The sequence below is a fragment of the Scyliorhinus canicula genome, chromosome 10, assembly GCF_902713615.1.
Source record: "Scyliorhinus canicula chromosome 10, sScyCan1.1, whole genome shotgun sequence".
In the NCBI taxonomy this organism is placed as follows: domain Eukaryota; kingdom Metazoa; phylum Chordata; class Chondrichthyes; order Carcharhiniformes; family Scyliorhinidae; genus Scyliorhinus; species Scyliorhinus canicula.
Window position 1 is genome coordinate 88,976,497 of NC_052155.1, and position 21,283 is coordinate 88,997,779.

The 21,283-nt window shown below is 44.5% G+C and overlaps 1 protein-coding gene across 7 annotated transcripts in view; it reads left to right on the plus strand.

Annotated features, from left to right (window-relative positions):
• sntg1 (syntrophin, gamma 1) overlaps positions 1-21,283 on the plus strand; it is a 649,505-nt gene that overhangs the window by 566,826 nt on the left and 61,396 nt on the right. For all 7 annotated transcript variants that reach the window (XR_005462062.1, XR_005462061.1, XM_038809324.1 and 4 more), the window contains 2 exons: positions 1,050-1,088; positions 13,588-13,704. Coding sequence is in view for 5 of the 7 variants with exons in the window: in XM_038809324.1 (XP_038665252.1) it covers positions 1,050-1,088; positions 13,588-13,704 (156 nt within the window). In the remaining 2 variants the exon portion in view is untranslated. The remainder of the gene's footprint in view (positions 1-1,049; positions 1,089-13,587; positions 13,705-21,283) is intronic.

The window sequence follows — 21,283 nt, forward strand, 5'->3', positions numbered from 1 at the left end:
GATCTGCACTTTTTTATTATTTCAAGAGAGTTGAGCATTGCTGACAAAGCCAGCATTTGGGGGCAGGACAAACCTGACCTGTTTTCCAGTGTCAGGTAAATCTGAGTTGTAGCTGTACTGAAACAGCTGGTTAGGTGCCTGGCTAATTCTGGAGCTTAACTCTTCAGTGCTATTGTCAGAATTTCACTAGGGTCGATAGCCATTCTTATGCCTAGGGTATTCATCCATTTCTTGGTATCAAGGGAAATTAATCAAATTGACTGAAGACTAGCATTTGCGATTTTGGGAATGTCTAGAGGAGGACAAGATGGATTATCGACTTGGAGCTTCTGGCTGAAGATGGTTGCAAATATTTCAGCCTTGCCTTTTGCACTGATGTACTGGGCTCCCATATTATTGAGGATGGGGATATTTGTGGAGCTTCCTCCCCTGTTAGTTGTTCACAACCATTTACTGCTGGGGTGACAGGTCTGCTTTGATCTGCTCCATTGTTTCTGGGATTGTTTAGATCTGTCTATCTAACCTTGGGTTTGGGGGAAGCCTGCATATTCCCATTAAAGTCTTTTCGCTTCTGTCAAGAGAGTCAACAGTTAATAATTTCAAAACCGTCCTTCATTTTGGGTATGTTCCCATTTATCATTTGTTTTTCTTGTTATGTAAGTGCCAGCAATCTTAAGATATTGTAAACTGATGGGATTGTACAGTAATCAACAAATGTGACTATTTACAGTTCATCTTATATGCTAGTAAGTGATGTTACAGCAAGTGGACAGGTTACGTTGCAGTGGTTTTGTGCATCAATCACTTTGAAGATGTTCCAATGCTTTCAGTTATAAATGACATGTTAACATGTGCCCTACCTTAGGTCTGGACATTAATGATCTGCACAGGTGAATTGGTTTTAAAAGGTGTTTCACTATTACAAACCCGAACAATAATGTAAATGTCATATTTGTACGAGCTTCAATTCATTGTTTTTCTTTTTGTTTACTGTGTTACTTTGTAATCTTGTTACTAATTAATAATTCTAATTCCATATTTTCCCTCAGATTAAAAAGATAAACAGGAATTTTCCTGTGAACCAACAGGTAAGTTTGAACTTCTAAAAAACAATCACATTGACGTATTTGCCAGATTCATGAGGCATCAAATGTGTTTTTATCTGGTGAGCAAAATGTCCTTGAAATAAAGGCTATTGAACAATCCCCTCTGCAGATTAATTGCTAATGAATTAATTATCAATATTATTAATGAGGTTATTCAGGAGTTCAACAGCTTGGGCTGTGCCACCAAGTATTCCTTTGGGTGCTGAATATTTTCTGCTGCCTTAAGTACAATACATTTATATTCTTTGGTGAGTTTAATTTTACTTGGAAAAAAACTGGGGGGTAAATTTATTCTTTTGATTCAGATTCAATGAATCTTATATTCAGGTTCTCTCAGTCAACATTTTAAATTTAACAGGAGATTAATCGCTTGTACTCAAAGAGAGCTGGATTATTTTGAATGAAATGGCAAAGAAATTACTGATAAAATATAATGGAGATTAAATGTGACCTAATATATAGGTTCACGAGAGGGCCGCACCCCCCCCCCCCCCCCCCCCCCCCCCGGTGACCGGAAATTCCCGCCCAAATTCAATGGACCTGTACATGGTCCGCGTCCCACCTGTGGCAATCTTGCGGTGGAAGAATGTTTGTAAATGTGTATACAGCGAGTGTTTCATGAGCAAAGTGGAAAAGGTAGTAGTGTGGGATTATTGACTGAGAGGAGGCTGCCAACACATCTCATTGAGTGTAAGTACAAGGGTGCATTTTGAGGTTGATCGACTGGAGAGCGAACTACGTTATTGAAGCCTTATGTAGATCATTCAGGGTAGAGCACCAGCCAGTATTGAGCAGCCTCCCTTCAAAAAACATTGATATTTCAACGTAGGTTTAGATCAGAGCCACAAGGACAGGGTCACTATTACAAGAACTTTCACAGAGGTGAACGTCCCCTCAGAGTAAAAAGAAGATGAGGGAAGGTCATGATCTATTTAAAATATACAAAAAGACTGCTGAGAGATAAAGACAGATGACATAGCCTAAAAACAAACACAAAGTGGCAATAGAGACAAGAGATTAAAATAGTTTTCTCTGCATATAGTGAATCTGACAGGCCGAAACCCAGCAAATGTATAAAATGGTTTTTTGATGAGCTGCTTCCCATCAAAGGCTAGTTAATGATCTGACCAAAAATGCAAAGGTTACAACTCAAACAGTATAACTCTTTTAGAAGAGATAATCAAATACTTTGTTGAATATAATCACTTATTGTTGCTATGGTCAAGAAAATGCCATTTGTGGAACGCTACTGCCCGGAGTTGAGAATTTTGGAGCATTGTAAATGTTTAAGTGTCTTGTAGTTTTATTTTATTTGCCACACGGATCGATGTGAAATCAAGCGGACTTATCCCTCAGGCAACAAAATACGTGGGTTGAAGTTGATGGTAGATTAAAGTGTACATGGCCAGTGGAAGTAGTATGATTAACAGGGAGTAACTCCCCTTCCCGTTTTTTCCATCCATCAAGATATTTGACTCCCAATTTCTCAATACAACCCATTGATCTGTTTATGTTATAGTATTTTTTTCATTTAATTATAATATTGATATAGTGTCAACATTTGTACAAAAGCCATCAATTTTATCTGGTGTAAATGGCCTGTAACCTTACAGAATGACAAATTTACAAGTGTTTTATGTTCTTCTTGGGAGAACACTATTCCAATTCTAAATCAAAGCATGGTTTTAAACAAAGGTATTGATCAAAACCTCCTACCTATCATCTAATATTTACCTTCCAGAACCTTTATTAAGGAGTTGCAGGCAGTTTCAACACATAGATGTGAATATTTAAAGAGAAGAACATTGTATAAGAAATACTTATTGTTTAACGTAATCCCCTGATATTGATTCAAAAGAATAGTTAGAGATAGAGATAGAGATAGAGAAATACAGCAGAGAACAGGCCCTTCGACCCACGATGTTGTGCTGAACTTTTGTCCTAGGTTAATCATAGATCATAGAATTTTGGACACTAAGGGCAATTTATCATGGCCAATCCACCCAACCTGCACATCTTTGGACTATGGGAGGAAACCGGAGTACCCGGAGGAAACCCACGCAGACATGGGGAGGATGTGCAGACTCCACACAGACAGTGACCCAAGCCGAAATCGAACCTGGGACCCTGGAGCTGTGAAGCAGTTGTGCTATCCACAATGCTACCATGCTGCCCTTAAGAACAAATTAATCTACACTCCATTATTCTACCCTAATCCATGTACCTATCCAATAGCCGCTTGAAGGTCCCTAACGTTTCCGACTCAACTACTTCCACAGGCAGTGCATTCCATGCCCCCACTACCCTCTGGGTAAAGAACCTACCTCTGACATCCCCCCTATATCTTCCACCATTTACCTTAAATGTATGCCCCCTTGTAATGGTTTGTTCCACCTGGGGAAAAGTCTCTGACTGTCTACTCTATCTATTCCCCTGATCATGTTATAAACCCTCAGCGCCCCTCATCCTTCTCCGTTCTAATGAGAAAAGTCCTAGCACCCTCAACCTTTTCTCGTAAGACCTACTCTCCATTCCAGGCAACATCCTGGTAAATTTCCTTTGCACCTTTTCCAAACCTTCCACATCCTTCCTAAAATGAGGTGACTAGAACTACATACAGTACTCCAAATGTAGCCTGACCAAGGTTTTGTACAGCTGCATCATCACCTCACAGCTCTTAAATTCAATCCCTCTGCTAATGAACGCTAGAAATATTTGTTGTCTTTGAAAAAAACAGCTAGCTATTGCTATTTCAAGGAACAGCAGTACTTGCATCCTTGAGCAAATTTACAATATATCTGAGCAGATCTGAATTAAAGAATCGCAGAATGTTTATGTCGCAGAAGGAGGCCCACCGTGTCACTCCAAATAAGCATCATCACTTCGTGCCATTCCCCTGCATTTCCCCGTACGCCTGCACGGTTTCTATTCAAGTTATCATTAAATTCCTCATGAATGCCTCGATTGAAACTGCCTTTGCCACACTTCCAGGCAGAGCCACTTGTTGAGTGAAAAGGTTTTTTCCTGAAATTACATTTGCTTTGTTCAATAATTTGTTTCAATTGGTGTCCTCCCATTCTTGATCCTTTTATGAGCGTTTTTTCCTGTCTACTCTGCCCAGCTCCCTTATGATTTTGAACATCGCTATCAAATCGTAAAGAACATTAGTGAGCCTGATGAGTTTCATGTCACTTGCCGATGGTGTCGTGGTCAACATTGCAGGGGTTTTCTTTTTTGTTGAATTCAAATTTCACCATCTGGATTGGATTGGATTGGATTTGTTTATTGTCACGTGTACCGAGGTACAGTGAAAAGTATTTTTCTGCAAACAGCTCAACAGATCATTCAGTACATGGAAGAAAAGGGAATTAAACAAAATTCAAGAAAATACAAGAAAATCCATGAGAATACACAATAGGGCAACACCAGATATACAATGTAACTACATAAGCATTGGCATCGGTTGAAGCATACAGGGTGTAGTGTTAATGAGGTCAGTCAATAAGAGGGTCATTTAGGAATCTGGTGACAGTGGGGAAGAAGCTGTTTTTGAGTCTGTTCGTGCGTGTTCTCAGACTTCTGTATCTCCTGCCCGATGGAAGAAATTGGAAAAGTGAGTAAGCCGGGTGGGAGGGATCCTTGATTATGCTGCCCGCTTTCCCCCGGCAGCGGGAGGTGTAGATGGAGTCCATGGATGGGAGGCAGGTTCGTGTGATGGACTGGACGGTATTCACAACTCTGAAGCTCCTTGCGGTCCTGGGCCGAGCAGTTGCCATACCAGGCTGTGATGTAGCCCGATAGGATGCTTTCTATAGTGCATCTGTAAAAGTTGGTAAGGGTTAATGTGGACATGCCGAATTTCCTTAGTTTCCTGAGGAAGTATAGGCGCTGTTGTGCTTTCTTGGTGATAGCGTCAACGTGAGTGGACCAGGACAGATTTTTGGAGATGTGCACCCCTAGGAATTTGAAACTGTTAACCATCTCCACCTCTGCTATTTTGAGATTCGAATTCGGGTCCCCACATCAATACCCAGGGTCACTGGATCACTAGTCCAGTGACAATACCACTCCCTCTGTACTACTACAACATCTCTGGATCTGTAAAGTCCTGGATTGATGTGGTACAGAATAAGTAATATCCAGGATCACTTCAGATACTTTTTCAATTGTTTTTTGTTAAGCAGGTTTTTTCTTTTGGATTATCCTTTCATGGCATGTGAGTGCCATTGGTAAAGGCTGCATCGTTGCCCATCCAAATTGCTTTTGAACTGAATAGCTTCTGAGGATATATCAGGTGTCATTTAGGCGTGAACCACATTGCTGTGGGCTGGAGTCACATGTAGACCAGACCAATAAAGGACAATAATGAACCAGATGGGCTTTCCCAACAATCAATGATAGCTTTAAGATTACCAGCAGCTTTCCATTCCAGATTTTATTAACTAAACTTAAATTATACCAATTGCCAAGCTGTGCTTTGAACGTTTGTTGCCAGATCCCTGAATTATTTGGCCAGTGACATTACCACTTCCATGTACCAGCCACCTTAATTCACATTCTTGAAAGTGTATCCCTTACCCCATAGCAGAATGGTACGAGAGCCAGGACAAAGTGAATCTATAGTTCTGTCATTAAAATAAGTGATTGGTACAACTATGAAAAACATGTTTCCTGTGATCAATACTAAATAATCACAAATGAATATTAAGTACCTTTAATAACATTTCCAATTAATTTGTTTCTAATCACTTTATTCAATTTTTTAAATGCTCCATTTCAAATGAAGAAGTTTTATGTGCCCTCAAGTTAAATTTTTATCTACTAATATCCCACATACCATCACCTGCTAGTGTTTTATGGCTAGAACTAACCTCCACCATATGATTTATCAATAGTATCACAGACAGAGTCAGCACAGAACTTATACCCTCTACTGTCCATAATTAGTGTCGCCTTTGGAGAGGATGATCGTGTTTCTTAGCCCCCAAAGTGTGTGGTCAATTTAAATAAACAGCAGCAAGATTTCATGAGTTTAAATAAAGAGGAGTTTTTATTCACACATTCACTCTGAAAATCTAAATGCTAAGTTAAACACACAAATGGGAAAAATGTAGTTAAAAGAATAGAACATTATTACAAGTTGTAAACAAAAGAGTAGTTCATATTCCACATGTCTAACTCATTGTAGTAACATTGGAACAGGAGTAGATCAGTGGCCCATCAAGCTTTCTCCACCATTCAAACAGATCATGTCTGATCATGTGGTGAGTTGAAAGATCTGGGCTGGGATTCTCCGCCGGCGTGATTCTCCATTATGCCGGCACCCGGGGGTTTCCCGATGGCGTGGGGCTGCCCCACAATGGGAAACCCCATTGACTGGCCGGTATAACGGAGAATCCCACCAGCCGGTGGGAGCAGAAATGTGGTGCGGCGGGGCGGAGAATCCCGCCCCTGGAGTCAGATCTCCGGATTATTGCAGAATTCCCTCAAAGAGATGAATGCTCAACAGGTGATAAGGTTCAGCACTTATGGTTTCTATATCTAGAGATCCAACCTCTTTACAGGTTACATGAATTTACAGATTACATGAATTTACAAATCAGGCTGGAGACTCTTTTTTTTTAGATTCAGCTATCTCTAAATTTAAAAAGGCTTTTGTGTTAATGCCTTGTCAACAGGGGTACCAGTGGCTGCTACAACCCATGTCAGCGATAAGCCCTGCAGCACCTGTCCTGTTTCCTCACTGTGGCTTACTGTGGGTGTCCACATTTGGTGGACCATGTGTTATCCCATCAGCAAAGTGGCACCTTGTTGTGAGGTGCAGAGGGTCATAGTGTGCCTTCAACCATCTCCATGCTTGGAGGCCTGTGTGTGGATGTGTCCCACGGCTGGGGGGGTGTCAGAGAAGTGTGTGTCTGTTGGGAACATGGATGCAGTGTGATGTGGGTCCTGGAGGTGACACACAGATTGTGATAACCTGACCAGGGGCAGGATGGATGGGAGCAGGGGCATAGCTGACAGAAAATGCTTGGAGACAGCTAGTGGACCTGCGGTGTGGGCTAGCTAATAGTGTCACTGGTGAGGCCTCTACCCTGAGAGGAACAGTGTGCCAGGGAGGGTGCCAAAGGCATGGTATCCTTAGTTTGGGGTGCTATTCTTTTCCCCTGCTTCCTCTGCAGTGGGACTGCGCCTCTGAGTGCACTGAGGAATGGCACACCTGGTGGGCTACTGATTGAGCTTGGCCATGCCCATCCCATTGATGAGCAGCTCGGGTCTGAGGGTTTCCAGAAGGGTGGCCTGGGTAGGCTCACCGGAGGCCCTGTGAACATTTAGAGGACACAGTGAGCAGTCAGCAGGGTGAGCAGCCAGGGGCCAACTGGGTGCTTTTGAAACAAATACTACAGCAACGACAGTCTGAGCCAGGCCACCCAACTCCCGAGGGGGACACCCCGAATCCACAGAGGTGTCACCAAGTCGTTCCCCGCTACTAACTCCGGCCCTGACAGTCACCCTCCACCAAGCGCTACAATTTTTAACATTTTTAAAACTTTGATAACTTTCTCTCTACCCCTCAGCAATTATGGTGTCCAGTCCCCATTTGTAAATAGCTGTAGTAAATCGCGCCCCATGACTTCCGCCTGAGAGGGGCGGAGCATCGTGGAGGTCTGGAGCACACTGGATCAGATGCGCTAATGAGATGTAAATACATGCAAATTTAGGTTTTACATGCTGCCACCGGCACAGGGCGTGAACCTCATTATTGGCAGCAATGAGGGACTGGAGCATAGCCCCTGAACCAGCACGGAGCACGGACCTCGATTTTGGCTGGACGCCTGGTTCTCCGCAGAATCACAGTTCGTGTTTTCGTCGTTGCTAGGTGAAGAATTCTACCCACTATGACTTGCATAACTCAACAAAGAGCCATATTCAAGTTTGCCACTGGCACAAAAATAGGTGGCATATTAAGTCATGTGGGCACAGTAAGAAGTCTTACAACACCAGGTTAAAGTCCAACAGGTTTGATTCAAACACGAGCTTTCGGAGCGCAGCTCCTTCCTCAGGATGGGAGCTTATTATTATGAAGCGACTTTGACAGTTTCAGTGAGTGGGCAAAGTGATGGGAGGTGGATTTCAATGATCAAAAGTGTGCGATCATCCATTTTGGAAATAAGAAAATAGATCTGTTAATGTTGTAAATTCTGAGAAGCAAAAACAACAGAGAACCCAAAGAGATTTCGAGCTCCAGGTGCCTAGGTAACTAAAATGCAGATACAAAAAGACTGGCAGAATATTAGCTGTTATGTCTAGAGGAATAGCATGTAAAGGGGAGGCTGTTTTGCTATAGCTTTACAAAGCCCTGGTTAGACCACTTCTGAAGAACTGTGTTTGCTTCTGAGCATCACAATTTAGAAAGAATGGGTTGAATTGTACAGTGTAATGAACTCCAATTGGTTTTATTTGTTGGCCAATTGGAGTATGAGCTCCCTCAATGATAGCTCATTGAGGGGGCCCATATAATCACCTGTGTAGACTTTGTGAGCCAGTCTTAAGTTGACTGGACTGCTAGCAGCACTGTTTGTAGCTGCTCCTGTAATATCGTTATTGTAAATAAATATTGGTGTGGTGACGGAACGCCTGCCTCCCGTGGATTACAACAACAAGCCTCCACAGCCCTCAACACCGCCCGCCCCCACCCCACGTGCCCTCCCCCAGCTAAAAGGTGTTGGGCAGTAGCCCATCCATGATCCAAATGGTAGTCTGACAGCAATTTGATGCGGGGAGCAGGATTGATTGCTTTACGGTGAGATTTCCGGCCTTTTCTCAATGGTAGATCCCATATTGAAGTGCTGCCTTCAGGAACAAGGACCACTTACAACGGCATGAAGTCATCAGTGCTGAGGAGCTCTGGGTCAGAGATCCTGACAGGAGTGTAGGGTTCTGGATTTATGAGGGGTGGGGGAGAGGTTTAAATGGTGAGGGGGAATGACCTTGGAAGAGGGGGGTGCCACTGGTAGGGGCAGCATTGTGACACAGTGGTTAGCACTGCTGCCTCACAGCACCAGGGACCTGGGCTCAATTCCGACCTTGGGTGAATGTGTGGAGTTTGCACTTTCTTCCCGCGTGTCCGTGGGTTTCCTCCGGGTGCTCCGGTGTCCTCCCACAGTCCACAGATGTGCTGGTTAGGTGGATTGGCCATGCTAAATTGTCCTTAGTGCTCAAAGGTTAGTTGGGGGAGTGGGCCTAGGGAGGGGTCTCTTTGAATGGGTTGGTGCAGGCTTGATGGGCCAAATGGCCTCCTTCTGCACTGTAGGGATTCTGTGATTCAATGATAAGCCCAGGAACATGCAAAGGAAGTTTCCTCCCATCTCATACCTGACACCAGCCTACTCAGCTAAATTTGCTGGGCTTCCAGCATGGCATAAAGAATCAGTGGTAGTTGGGATGAGGTCCTGAAGGGGCCATTAATTGGTCACTTAAGAGCCTCAATAGGCATCCCTTGGCATCCCCATAAAATTTTAAAATGTCAGAGGCTGGAAGGTACGCAGCAAGAATGTCGCCCTGCTGACTGCAATGCAACATTTAGGGAAAATTAACTCTTCTGTGGGTGAAATAATTTCTGACTTGCTATTAGCCCAACTCAAGACATCATATGTTAGTTACTAGTCTTGATGATACTGTAATACCTTGACAGGACAAGAGAGACGGTATGCACGTGGAAGTTCAGCACCTAACTGAAACTAGTTTAATCCAGTTTGATTTATATATTTATATATTGCACAAAGATCCAATAGGGGGTGCTATTACGCTCCTCCCTCATTAATGAAAAAGTTAGACAATGTTTGAGTGCCATACAGTTTGTTTATAGTTCTTGATTTTTGTTTATTTACAACTCTAAATTAACCACTAGTTGTCTTTATCTCTTTAATTCCTCTCTTGATCCAACCAGTCTGAGGAGATATTTTCTCGAACAAAGACTTATTTGGACTTTTAGCTTCAATTGAATTTTCCACTTCAGTCATGTCTGCCTGACTCTGATTCAGATTCGAAATAGATTAAGGTACAGCTTGTGTCGGAGAAACAATTGGGGCGGGATTCTCCATCCCGTCGCACCCGTTTTCAGGTTCGGCACGCCCTAGCCGGCAGTGGGATCCTCTGTCCTGGCAGCCAGCCAATGGCGTTTTACCATTGTGGGCACGTCCACGCCATCGGGAAATCCACGAGCGTGTGTGTACTGCCAGCGAAATGGAGGATTCTGCCGACGGAGAATCCAGCCCTTGGTATTTTACTCTTATTCCAAGTATCCAATTCATCAGACTCATTTGATTCTTCCCAACCTCTTTATTCTTCATGAACCTTGGAATGCAAAACAAACAAAACGTTCAAACCTAACCTTTCTACTACCAGGCATCTTGACCAAGTATGTGCAAGAACAATGGTTTTTCACGACTGGTAGCCACTTCAACCACTTATGATGATGTTCTTTAACCTTAAACATTTGGTTCAACTTCAGACTTCTTTATCTGACTCTCCCCCTATGATGTCTATCTTTCTGCCTGAATTGTTTGTCTTCTACTGACTGTGCTAAATGTAATTTTAGCAATTGAAACCTCATTCGAGGCTGTCTTCTAAGAAACAATTCAGTTGGCATTCTGGCAGTAGTGGAAGTGTGAGATGCATTACAATAAGAAAAGCAAAGAATTGCCAGTTTGTGATTCAATGACAAACAGCGTGTCCTCCGATTTGATTTTTGAATTTGCTTTACGATCTGCACAGTGTTCTCCGCTCCATTTGAATCAGAATTATACTGTTTCTTCTCAAGAAATTTGCAAATTCTTCTGATCAAAACTGAGTCCTGTTTCAGACACGTTTTCCACTTGGAACCCAGAAGCAGCAAACAATCTACGTTAAATATTTGGAGTTTTTCAAATTCTTGGATTCTTCGAGAACCCTTTATTCAACCCAGTTCAATGGCAATCTATCATAGTTAATAGCTGTTATCCTTCAAATTCTTCAAATTCCATGTGCAGCCTCCCCTACCTGAAAACCTTGACAGAATTTAGCACGTCATAGTGTTAACTTGCACTCAGCTACGAAACCCTGTGTTCAAAAGTGTTCTTAAGTCATATGAGGTAATCAATGAACTGAAAACCACATCAATTGCAAACATTTATCTGCTCAGAACTGTAGAAACCAAATCAATTGTAAACAGCAACCGTTCACCTGATGCCATTGGTAGTAAAATTCTAGTGGACAGCAATACTTTGTGTGTTCACAGCAGTAGCTACATCTCAGCGCTCATTTTTGTTGACAATTTCTAAGTCCTTTCTAAAGCTGCTATACTCGGAAATTTTAAGCGTGCATGCAGGTATATAAATATTGGGTACATATCATATGTCATTAGATCCGTATATTTTAAAATTGTAAATGAATTAGAATTTTTAACAGGATTGAAAGCTTTACACATTTTTTGCACACACAGGGACAACTCCGAATTTAATCAAAGACTGCTGACTTCATGGGCAGGATTCTCCCTCCCGCCAGGCTTGTTTTCTGGCATGGCATGCCTCTGCCGGCAGCGGGATCCTACCTCCCAGTAGCTAGCCAATTGGATTTCCCATTGTTGCCGCTCCCATGCAGTTGAGAAATCCATGGGCATGAGTGTGCTGCCAGCGAAGTGGAGAATCCCGCACCATGTGTTTAGAATTTTTTTTTAAATTAAAAAACCTTTTGCCCCATGCTGACCCGATTCTACCCCTTCTCCCTATCCCTGAGTCCTGCCGTAACCATTGGAAGAATTCCCAATTCCACACCCACCACACCCTCACCACACCTACCCGACCCTTGAAGAAATTCCCAATTCACTCTCTCCCCTCTTCTCCTGCCCTCTCTCCTTCCCCTTCCTCCTTTCCTTTCTCTCAAAAAACCTCAGACCCCTCTACCCACACACCCATCCTTCTCCCTCACCCCTCTCACCCAATCTCCTCTTCCTTCTCTCCATTCCCAAAACCTTAACTCCTCCACCCCGTCACTCCCTTACCCCCTCACTCCCCCTTTTCCTGTCTTCCCCATTTTCCTCTCTGCTCTCCCATCTTTCTGCTATCCCCTTGTCTTTCCCTCTCTCCCTCTGTCACTTTCCTGATCATCTGCCTTACTCTAGCTGACCATTGCCATGGTTGCAAAGATACCGACAGTGGCTTGTTTTGTATTTGACATGCTCTATAAATTCTATATCCTTATTTAACTCTGGCCACCAAAGCCTTTCGCAAATTCTTTATCAATTACATTCCTAAATGTTCATCATAAATATCATATAACAATTGCTATCTGTACCTTTCAGAAATTACATCTCTAGTTCCCCACATAGCCTAATCTTTATCAACTACCAACTCATTTTTAAACATAAAAATGGCCTAATTTCTAAATCCAGTATCCGTGTCGGCCACCCATTTGCAATGCCTTGTGCTGTTATTGAGAACTTATCCACGTGTGAAAAGAAAAGGAGATCTTCATTGTTTGGTTCTACTTTGATGGGGATCATAATCTAGAAATGGCATCGATATTGGGTCTTTTCGCAACAACTTCATTGAAGCCTACTTGTGACAGTAAGCGATTATTATTATTATTGTAATAACCCTCTGATCATCTGTACTTAATGTCATAGTTATAAGCAAACAAAATCAAAGCTCTCCCCGGCATTTGGGCTGAAGCTGTGTACTTGAATTGGCACTCCAATGCCTGTCTGCACCATTTTGCACCCCCCCCCCCCCTCCCCCCCTCCCCCCCCTCCCCCAGCCCTTCACTGCAACTCTCCGGCATGTGATTCAAAGCACAGCATGCAATCATAGAATCCTTACAGTGCAGAAGGAGCCCATTCAAGTCTGTACCGTTCTTTTGAATCACTAATCTTCCCAGACCCACTTCCCCTATCCCTATAACTGCATAATCAAACCTGCACATCCCTTTCATTAAGGGGCATTTTAGCACGGCCAATCCACCTAACCTGCACACCTTTGGACTCTGGTAGGAAATCGGAGCACCTGGAGGAAACCTGGAGACACGGAGATAATGTACGGGAGCATGTACAAACTCTACACAGACAGTGACCCAAGGCCAGAATTGAACCCGGGTCCCTGGCGCTGTGAGGCAGCAGTGCTAACTGCTGTGCCACCATGCATCTTTAATATTCTAACTTTTCACAGCTCGGAAGCAACCTTTCTGCCCAAATGGAGACTGGAGTGAAAGTTGTTTTAAGAACTGGCTAAAGCATTGATTTTTTCTTTTGGAAAATGAAAACTTAAAATGTGAATTAAGCACAAATTATGGCTTTACAAAATATTTGTATAACCTTGAAGGACAAGATAATTATACATCAAACGGCTTTGATAGATGATAAAGCAGGAAAAAAATGTTGATGTGAAATGCTTTTCAGGTGTTATGAGTTATTAAAATGTCTTTAATATTATTGATTTATTTTTGTCAGATAATCTATATGGGCTGGGTAGAAGACCGGGAATCAGACTCGCTGCAAGATAAACTGTATACACCAAAGTACTTAGCCGTGAGAGGCTCTTGCCTATACAAATTTACAGCACCTCCGGTAGGTGATACTATTTTATTTTGGCGTATTCAGCATGTTTAATTTAGTATGCGATTGAAAATGTGCAGCTGATATATTTTATTGATTATGATGAGATATCACATTGACGTATGCCATATGGTGTGAATTGTAAGTTATAACTTCCAGTTTTATATTTTATCCTCTCCCCTCTTGAAGAGGGTAAAAACTTATTGACCTTTTGACACATCCAGACTGAACTGAATTCTTATGCAGATATAAATTGAAGCAAGTTTTTAAAATTTATTATAAGCAAAGAGCAATAAGAACAATTAAAAATGCACAACAGAAATTTCAATTCAAAGCAAATTTTACTCTAAGATGAAATCCTGCTGATAAACGTTTATTCAATTGTTATTGGCTCTGTTAGGATTACTATAGTCACAACTATTGAAAAACTAAATTCAATTAGATTGCATTATTAGACCCATCCACTGAATTCCTTTGCTTCATTCACACAGAGCCTTTATTCAGAGCAGCTGATATGCTTTCATGCCCACTTTACCCTGAGCTTATAATGACCTGTGAAACCCACTGCCGCTCAAGATCACATTGTTAACACTATATTATGCTGGTTTGCCAATTTACGGCCATCCAGCGTGAAACACGCTCTTTGAAAGGCTCAGCGCTGTCACGGATGATGGAAGGAAGGCGGGCACCAAGCAAAGGGCTGGCTTTTCCACTGTGCTCCTTCAGGGGGACAGCTGCAATGGAGCTGCCTGAAGGAACTGCTGACTTTTAAAAAAAAATAAGTATCTGTAGAAAAACTATGCCACAGCTGCCTAGGTGCCGCAATCATGCACAGACCTTAGTCCCCAGACACAGTTCTTATTTTATGTGAGTACTGACTTTCTTGCTGCCACGGATTGAGGTTGCAGTTAAAACGTAGAGGCCGCCTGACCAAATGTGAAGGCAGATGGGTAATATAAAACCCCTGTCAATTCCTGTTTCATTAATTTAAATTGTTTTCTTGATTGTCACTGGATGAGCTTCTGAATCACGCCTACACCAAATCGTGCGATGTGCAGGGTTAAATCGAGACACGCACCCAACGTCTTCTCGTGCTAATTTTACACGTTTCCGGGTCAGGCAACGTTAAAATTTGGTCCATATGTTGTTTTATGAACATACGAACATACATCCAAACTAGGAGCAGGGGTAGGCCACTCGTCCCCCCTCTAGCCTGCTCCATCATTCAATAAGATCATGGCTTATCATATTGTCACCTCAACTCCACATTTCGCCTATCCCTGATGACATTTGACTCCCTTGTTAGTCATGAATCTATGTAATTCTGCCTTAAAAATATTAATTGACCTGCCTCCACCGCTCTCTGGGAGAGCGAGTTCCAAAGATTTACCACCCTCTGAGAATAAACATTTCTTCTCATCTCCATCTTAAATGGGTGACACCTGATTTTTAAACTGTACCCCCTAGTTCAAGTCTCTCCCACAAGGGGGAACCATCCTTTCAGCATTAGAACTCTTCACCATCTTGCATGTTTCAATAATGTCACTTCTCAATCTTCTAAACTCCAATGGATACAGGCCCAGACTGTTCAATATTTCCTCAGAAGATAACACCCTTGTCCTACCCATTCCAAATTTTCTCTGAACTACATCTAATGGGCAGAATTTTCCCACATCTTTTCATAGTGGCAGGCTCCTACTGAAACCCGATGTGTAGCTCTCCAGCGGCATAGCCGAGTTTATATATCTGATCTTGAGCCTATCTGAAAAATGAAATTCACTGAGCATGGTTTACCTGTTACTGAGGCGGGGCAGGGGTCTGCAAGTTGTCAGGGGGCAGTGCCAGAGGTCAGTGTCAGGGCACTGCCCAGGCATGTCCCTCTCTCCATGGGCTATACTTACCTTTGTGTCCCTGGGGGATTCCATCAACTGATTCACATTTTTCAGAACCTGTTGTAAACTATTCATTGAGGTGGATCATGTGGTGGTGGTTGGTGGGGGGGTGGGGGTGGGGGGGAGGGTGTGTCTTTGTAAGCCATTCTTGCTGATGGCTAACACAGGCTGAAAATCACCCCAATGCATTTAAATCCATTTTCTAAATAAGGAGACCAAAGCTGTACACAGTATTCTAGATGTGGTTTCACCAATACTCTATACAACTACAATAAAACATCCCTACTATTATATTCCATTCCCATTGCAATAAACAACAACATTTCATTTTGCTTCCTAATCACTTGCTGAACCTCCATACCAACATTTCTTGATTCAAGTACGGGGACAGAAAATACATCTGTATCACTGAGTTCTGTAATGTCTCACCATTTAAATAGTATACAGATCTTCTGTTCTTCATGCCAAAGTGGAGAAGTTCATAGTTTCCCACATTATACTTTATCCGCCAAATGTTTTCCCACTCACTTTATCTATCTATGTCTGTGCAGATTCCTTATGTCTTTTTCAAAATTACTTCCCTACTGATTTTTGTGTTATCAGAAAATGTAGCAACAGTACATTGGGTCACTTATCCAAGCTATTGATATGAATTGTGAATAGTTGAGGTCCAAGCATTGATCCCTGTGGCACTCCATTTCAGCTTGTCCACCTGAAAAAGACCCAGTTATCATTATTCTCTTAGCTAATCAATCCTCTATTCATGCTAATATGTTAACTCCTATACTATGAGCTCTTATTTTGTGCAGTAACATTTAATGTGGCATCTTGTCAATTGCCTTCTGGAAATCTAAGTACAGCACTTCCAGATGTTTCCCTGTAGAAACTGACTATTTGTTTTTACATTTCTAGCTGGCTTTCACTTATTCTTTAATATCTCCCTCTGTATTAATCATTGTCATTTCTTGCTGTCCATTATAGTCTGTCCAATCTACCGACCTGCCACTTACCTTTGCAGAATTATATGCTTTATGTTTTGATTTGATACTAGATTTAACTTCTTTAGTTAGCCATGGATGGCATGTCTTTCTATTAAAATCTTTCATTGTCATTGGAATGTATCTTTGCTGAATATTCAGAAATATCTCCTTAAGTGTCTGTCGTTGCATCTCTGCTGACCTATTCCTTCACTTAATTTCCCAGTTCACTTTAGCCAGCTCAGTCTCCATGTTTTCATCTAATTATTTAAGTTCAAAACATTCTGTTCAAATTCTTAACAATTTGTAATTAAAAGATGGGTCAGCAAGATATGGGGAGTCACGATTTCTCGCTTGGTGATGACTATCTATAATTAACACATAATCAATTAGAGATAATATTCTCCTGGCTAACACACAACACTGATGAGTAAAGTATTAATCTGGCATTGAATCTGGCATTTGTCAATATCACATGTGCATATGATATTTCCATTGTTAGGCTCTGGCTACATACACTTGATAGGTTAAATGCTACCATTCAATTTAGCTTACTTAGCGGTTCTTATAATAGGTGGTAATGCAGAATTATCCCACTGTTGTATCTGTCCAATTCAGATACTTAAAACAGTTTATTTACTCAAAAGATTTTACCTAGACGTCTTTATTAATGAGGAGAACAAAAGCCAATGCAAGTATTACATCAAACAATATTATTTAACAACAATAAAGTTAACCCTTAATTAACACAAACAAAATACTAGAGTTACCCAAGATTCATTTATACTACCCATAAAGATGGCTTTGGCTGAACCGTGGGTCCGATTCACGTAGTTTCTGTAGTCCGTCATCACAAAGGTGAGTCTTGCTGGTAGCTTCCTTCCTTCTCTGGTCAGTCGTACGGATGGTCAAGGTCACCTCCTACGTTGTGTCTTTGCTCCTGATGTGTTTTGGGCTTCTACCTTTATCCCCCTCCCTTCGCCCCTTTCCAGAACTTCTCTGGCTTTCTGCCAGTGAGGCATCGGGAAGGGGCGCCAACACCCAATGAATGAGGTGATCACCACTTGACAGGAGACCGGGGTCCTGCCCCAGGTGGATGAAATGAAAATCGCATATTGTCACAAGTAGGCTTCAAATGAAGTTACTGTGAAAAGCCCCTAGTCGCCACATTCCGGCGCCTGTTCAGGGAGGCTGGTACGGGAACTGAATCGTGCTGCTGGCTTGCCTTGGTCTGCTTTAAAAGCCAGCTCTTTAGCCCTGTGCTAAACCAGCCAGGATGAGGTAATGTGCAAGCAGATGAGGGGGTGTGCGAGCAGGTGAGGGCTGTCATCCGTGGGTATGTGGAACTTAATGATACGGGGGAGGTTATGGCTGCCATGCTGTGGGAGGCACCTGAGGCAGTGGTTAGGGCGGAGTTTATTTTGATTCGGGTGGACAGGGAAAAGGAGGAATGTGCAGAGATGGAAGACTGGCGGATGAGATTTTGAGGGTTGACAGGAGATATTCGGAGGCAGGGTTGTTGAAGGAGAGGCAGAGACTCAGCTGGAGTTTGGGCTGGTGTCCCAGGGGACGGTGGTAGGGCAGTCGCGAAGGGGGAGAAGGCGACTAGGGTGCTGGACCACCAACGTGGGAAGCAGGAGGCGGCGAGGGAGATTGGAAGAGTGAAGAACAGAACAGGAAGGGTAGTACTGGATCCGGTGGGGGTCAATGGGCTGTTCAAGGAGTTTTATAGGAAGCTGTATGAATTGGAGGCGCAGGCCGGAGGGGAGGGAATGTGGTGGGTTTTGGACGGGTTGGAGTTTTCCAAGGTTGGTGAGGACTTGGTGGAGGAACTGGGGCCCCTCCATTGGGTGGATGGAAGTGATGGACAGTATGGGGACGATGCAGACAGAGAAAGTCCTGGGCTCGGATGGGTTTTCCATGGAGTTTTATAAGAAGTTTGTGGGGGGCCTTGGGGCCTCTGCTGGCGAGGACGTATAATGAGGCTAAGGAAAGCGGGAGCTCCTCCGAAGGCATCTATTTCCTTGATGCTGAAGGAAGATAAGGACCTGGAACAATGTGGGTCCTACCATCCGATATCATTGTTAAATGTGGATGCCAAGCTGCTGCCCTCGTGAATTGTGGGCCGTGTTCTGGGGGGGGGGGGGGGGGGGGGGGGGGTATATGATGCGGGTAGCCAGTGTGAGGATGAATGGGTGTGCTCGGGGTATATTGGATTGTACCGTGCGACAAGGCAGGGGTGCCCGCTCTAACCATTGCCTTTGCCCTGGTGATAGAGCCATTGGCAGGGGGTATATGTGGAGGATGGAGCTGAATAGCAACTTAGGGTCACCATGTAGCCTGTTGGATTAGGATGGGCAAGGGAATACTCATTTTGTTAACATGTCTGCTCCCACCCTCCCCCTCCCCCTTGCAGAGAATGAATTGCGGAGTACTTCCAGCAATGCCCACTATCTACCTGGCCAAAGCTGCCGTTGCGGATGCACAGATGCTGGAGGCACAGTGTCTGCTCAAGGAGGAACCTGCACAGGAGGAGCCTGCCCCAGAAGAGATGGGGCCAGCCGGTGAGGCTCCAGTGCTGGCAGTCCAACAGACTGAGGATGTGGTGCAAAGGAGGTGTCACATCATTCCACCTGTATACCATCAGCGCCCGTCCTTTGAAGAGATGCCAGACCACACGTGCCACCAAAGAAGTTGGCTAACCAAGGAGACCATGCGCCACCTGTGGCTGATAATGGCACACCTGACACTGCAGGGTTTTGGAGGAGGCCATGCATTCCCAGTGGTCGTCAAGGTGATGGCCACACTGAAAATTTGTGCCTCTGGGTCTTTCCAACGGCCGAGCGGGGACCTGTCTGGGATCTCGACGACATTGGTACACAGGTGCATCCATTCTGTGATGGATGCCCTATGCACCCGGATAGTGGACTAGTTAAACTTTAGTCTGGACCAAGCCCATCAGGATGCACGGGCAGCAGGATTTGCCGCTATTTCTGGACCAAACCCACAAGCATGCACCAGCTTCAGGTAGTGATTGATGGCACACATGCCTCCCTGTAAGCACCTGCTCATCAGGGAGTGCCCTTCATCAACCCGGCAGGCTTTCACTCTCTGAATATGCAGCTGGTTGTGACCACCAGCTGCACATCATGCACATCTCCCCCCGATGTTCTGGCACCGCACACCGTGCTTACATCCTGGTGCGCTGGTTGGTTTCCAGCTCCTTCGAGGCACTCCGTCAGGTGACGGAGTGGCACTTGGGTAACAAGGGTTACCCGCTGATGTCTTGTCTAATGACGCCTGCTCTGAGGCCACATGCAGCAATAAGGAGCGTCATTGAGCGGTGCATTGGCGTCTTCAATATGCGCTTCCGATGCCTGCACCATTCTGGTGGGGTGCTCCAATATAGCTCCAGGAGGGTGTTGAACATTGTGCTGGCCTGGTGTACCCTGCACAACATCGCACAGCAGAGAGGAGACATGCTGCAGGAGGAGGAAGAATGCCAGCCCTCATCTGACAAAAACGATGGCCAGGAAGAACGGGCATAGACCCGGGCTGGCACGGCAGGCTGCCCACCATGTACTCTAGGGCTGTGGGTTGGAAGTATCAGTGGTTCTTGTCCATGGGATGGAGGATGATGATGACTCGCTGTGAGGTGAGCTCTGGTGCTCCTCATCATTTGACAAATTCTGACTCCTGCCTTCAGGATCACATTCCACTGGCCGCCCGAGTGATTCCTACATGTTTGACGGCCAATCCATCTCATGGGCTCATATATTCTTTGGGGGCGGGGCGGGGTGTGGATATGGAGTTGGTGAGTCGTGATGGTCATTCACTGGGTAAGCTGTCCTACAAGGCGGCCTCACACATTTGACCCCGTTCCCTGTTGACTCTGAGGGCGATCCTATGTGGAACGTCTAATTATCCTGGGGGCACTGCCCCATGCCATCCTCCAACAGTCACACCCCAAACCAGTAACCTCCCACAGCCCCCATCCAGCACACCCGCCACACCCAGTCCAGCCGACCCCAGCCCAGCCCACCCCAGCCCAGCCCTAACACCCTTCAGACAAAGGATTGAGGCAGGTCGGAAAGTTGATGAAAAGGTGCTTAATACTGTTGATAACATTATTGTGCCCTGACCCCCCAAGTTTAATCTATGTGCTGCACCCTGCCAACTTAACTGCTGTCAAACTTCCTAATTTTACATGGCCTATTGTTCCTTCTAGATGTGCCCCAGACAGCACATCAGGTGTCGAGGCGGCCTGCTGCGTATCTCGCCTTCTGAACTGAGATGCCTTTGGCAGTCGTCCTCTGGACGTTCTGGACCTGGATGGGCCCGGCCAACTTTCAGGTGTCACAGGTGATGAGGTGCCACACTATACTGCCCACTGCCCATCAGTTGCACCAGTGTCAGGTCGGAGGGATTCAGAAGTGCTGCGGTGATACTGACATGGGCCCCATCACTTATTCCTCCCTCGGGTTTCTTGATGGACCCTGGGCTACTTCACCCCCCCCCCCCCCCCCCCCCCCCCCCCCCCCGAGGCGATTCCGCCCGAACTTCATACCCGTCTGGTACGACTGGGGACGCTGGGAGCTAGCTGGCGCGGGCGTGCAAAAAAAATGTAGCAAACTGGTAGGTGCGGTGGCGTGGGGGGCGAGTTGGGTGGAATGTAGTGTGAGGGGTACCTCGGCGGTGGTAGTGGGGGGGTTGGATCCTGCA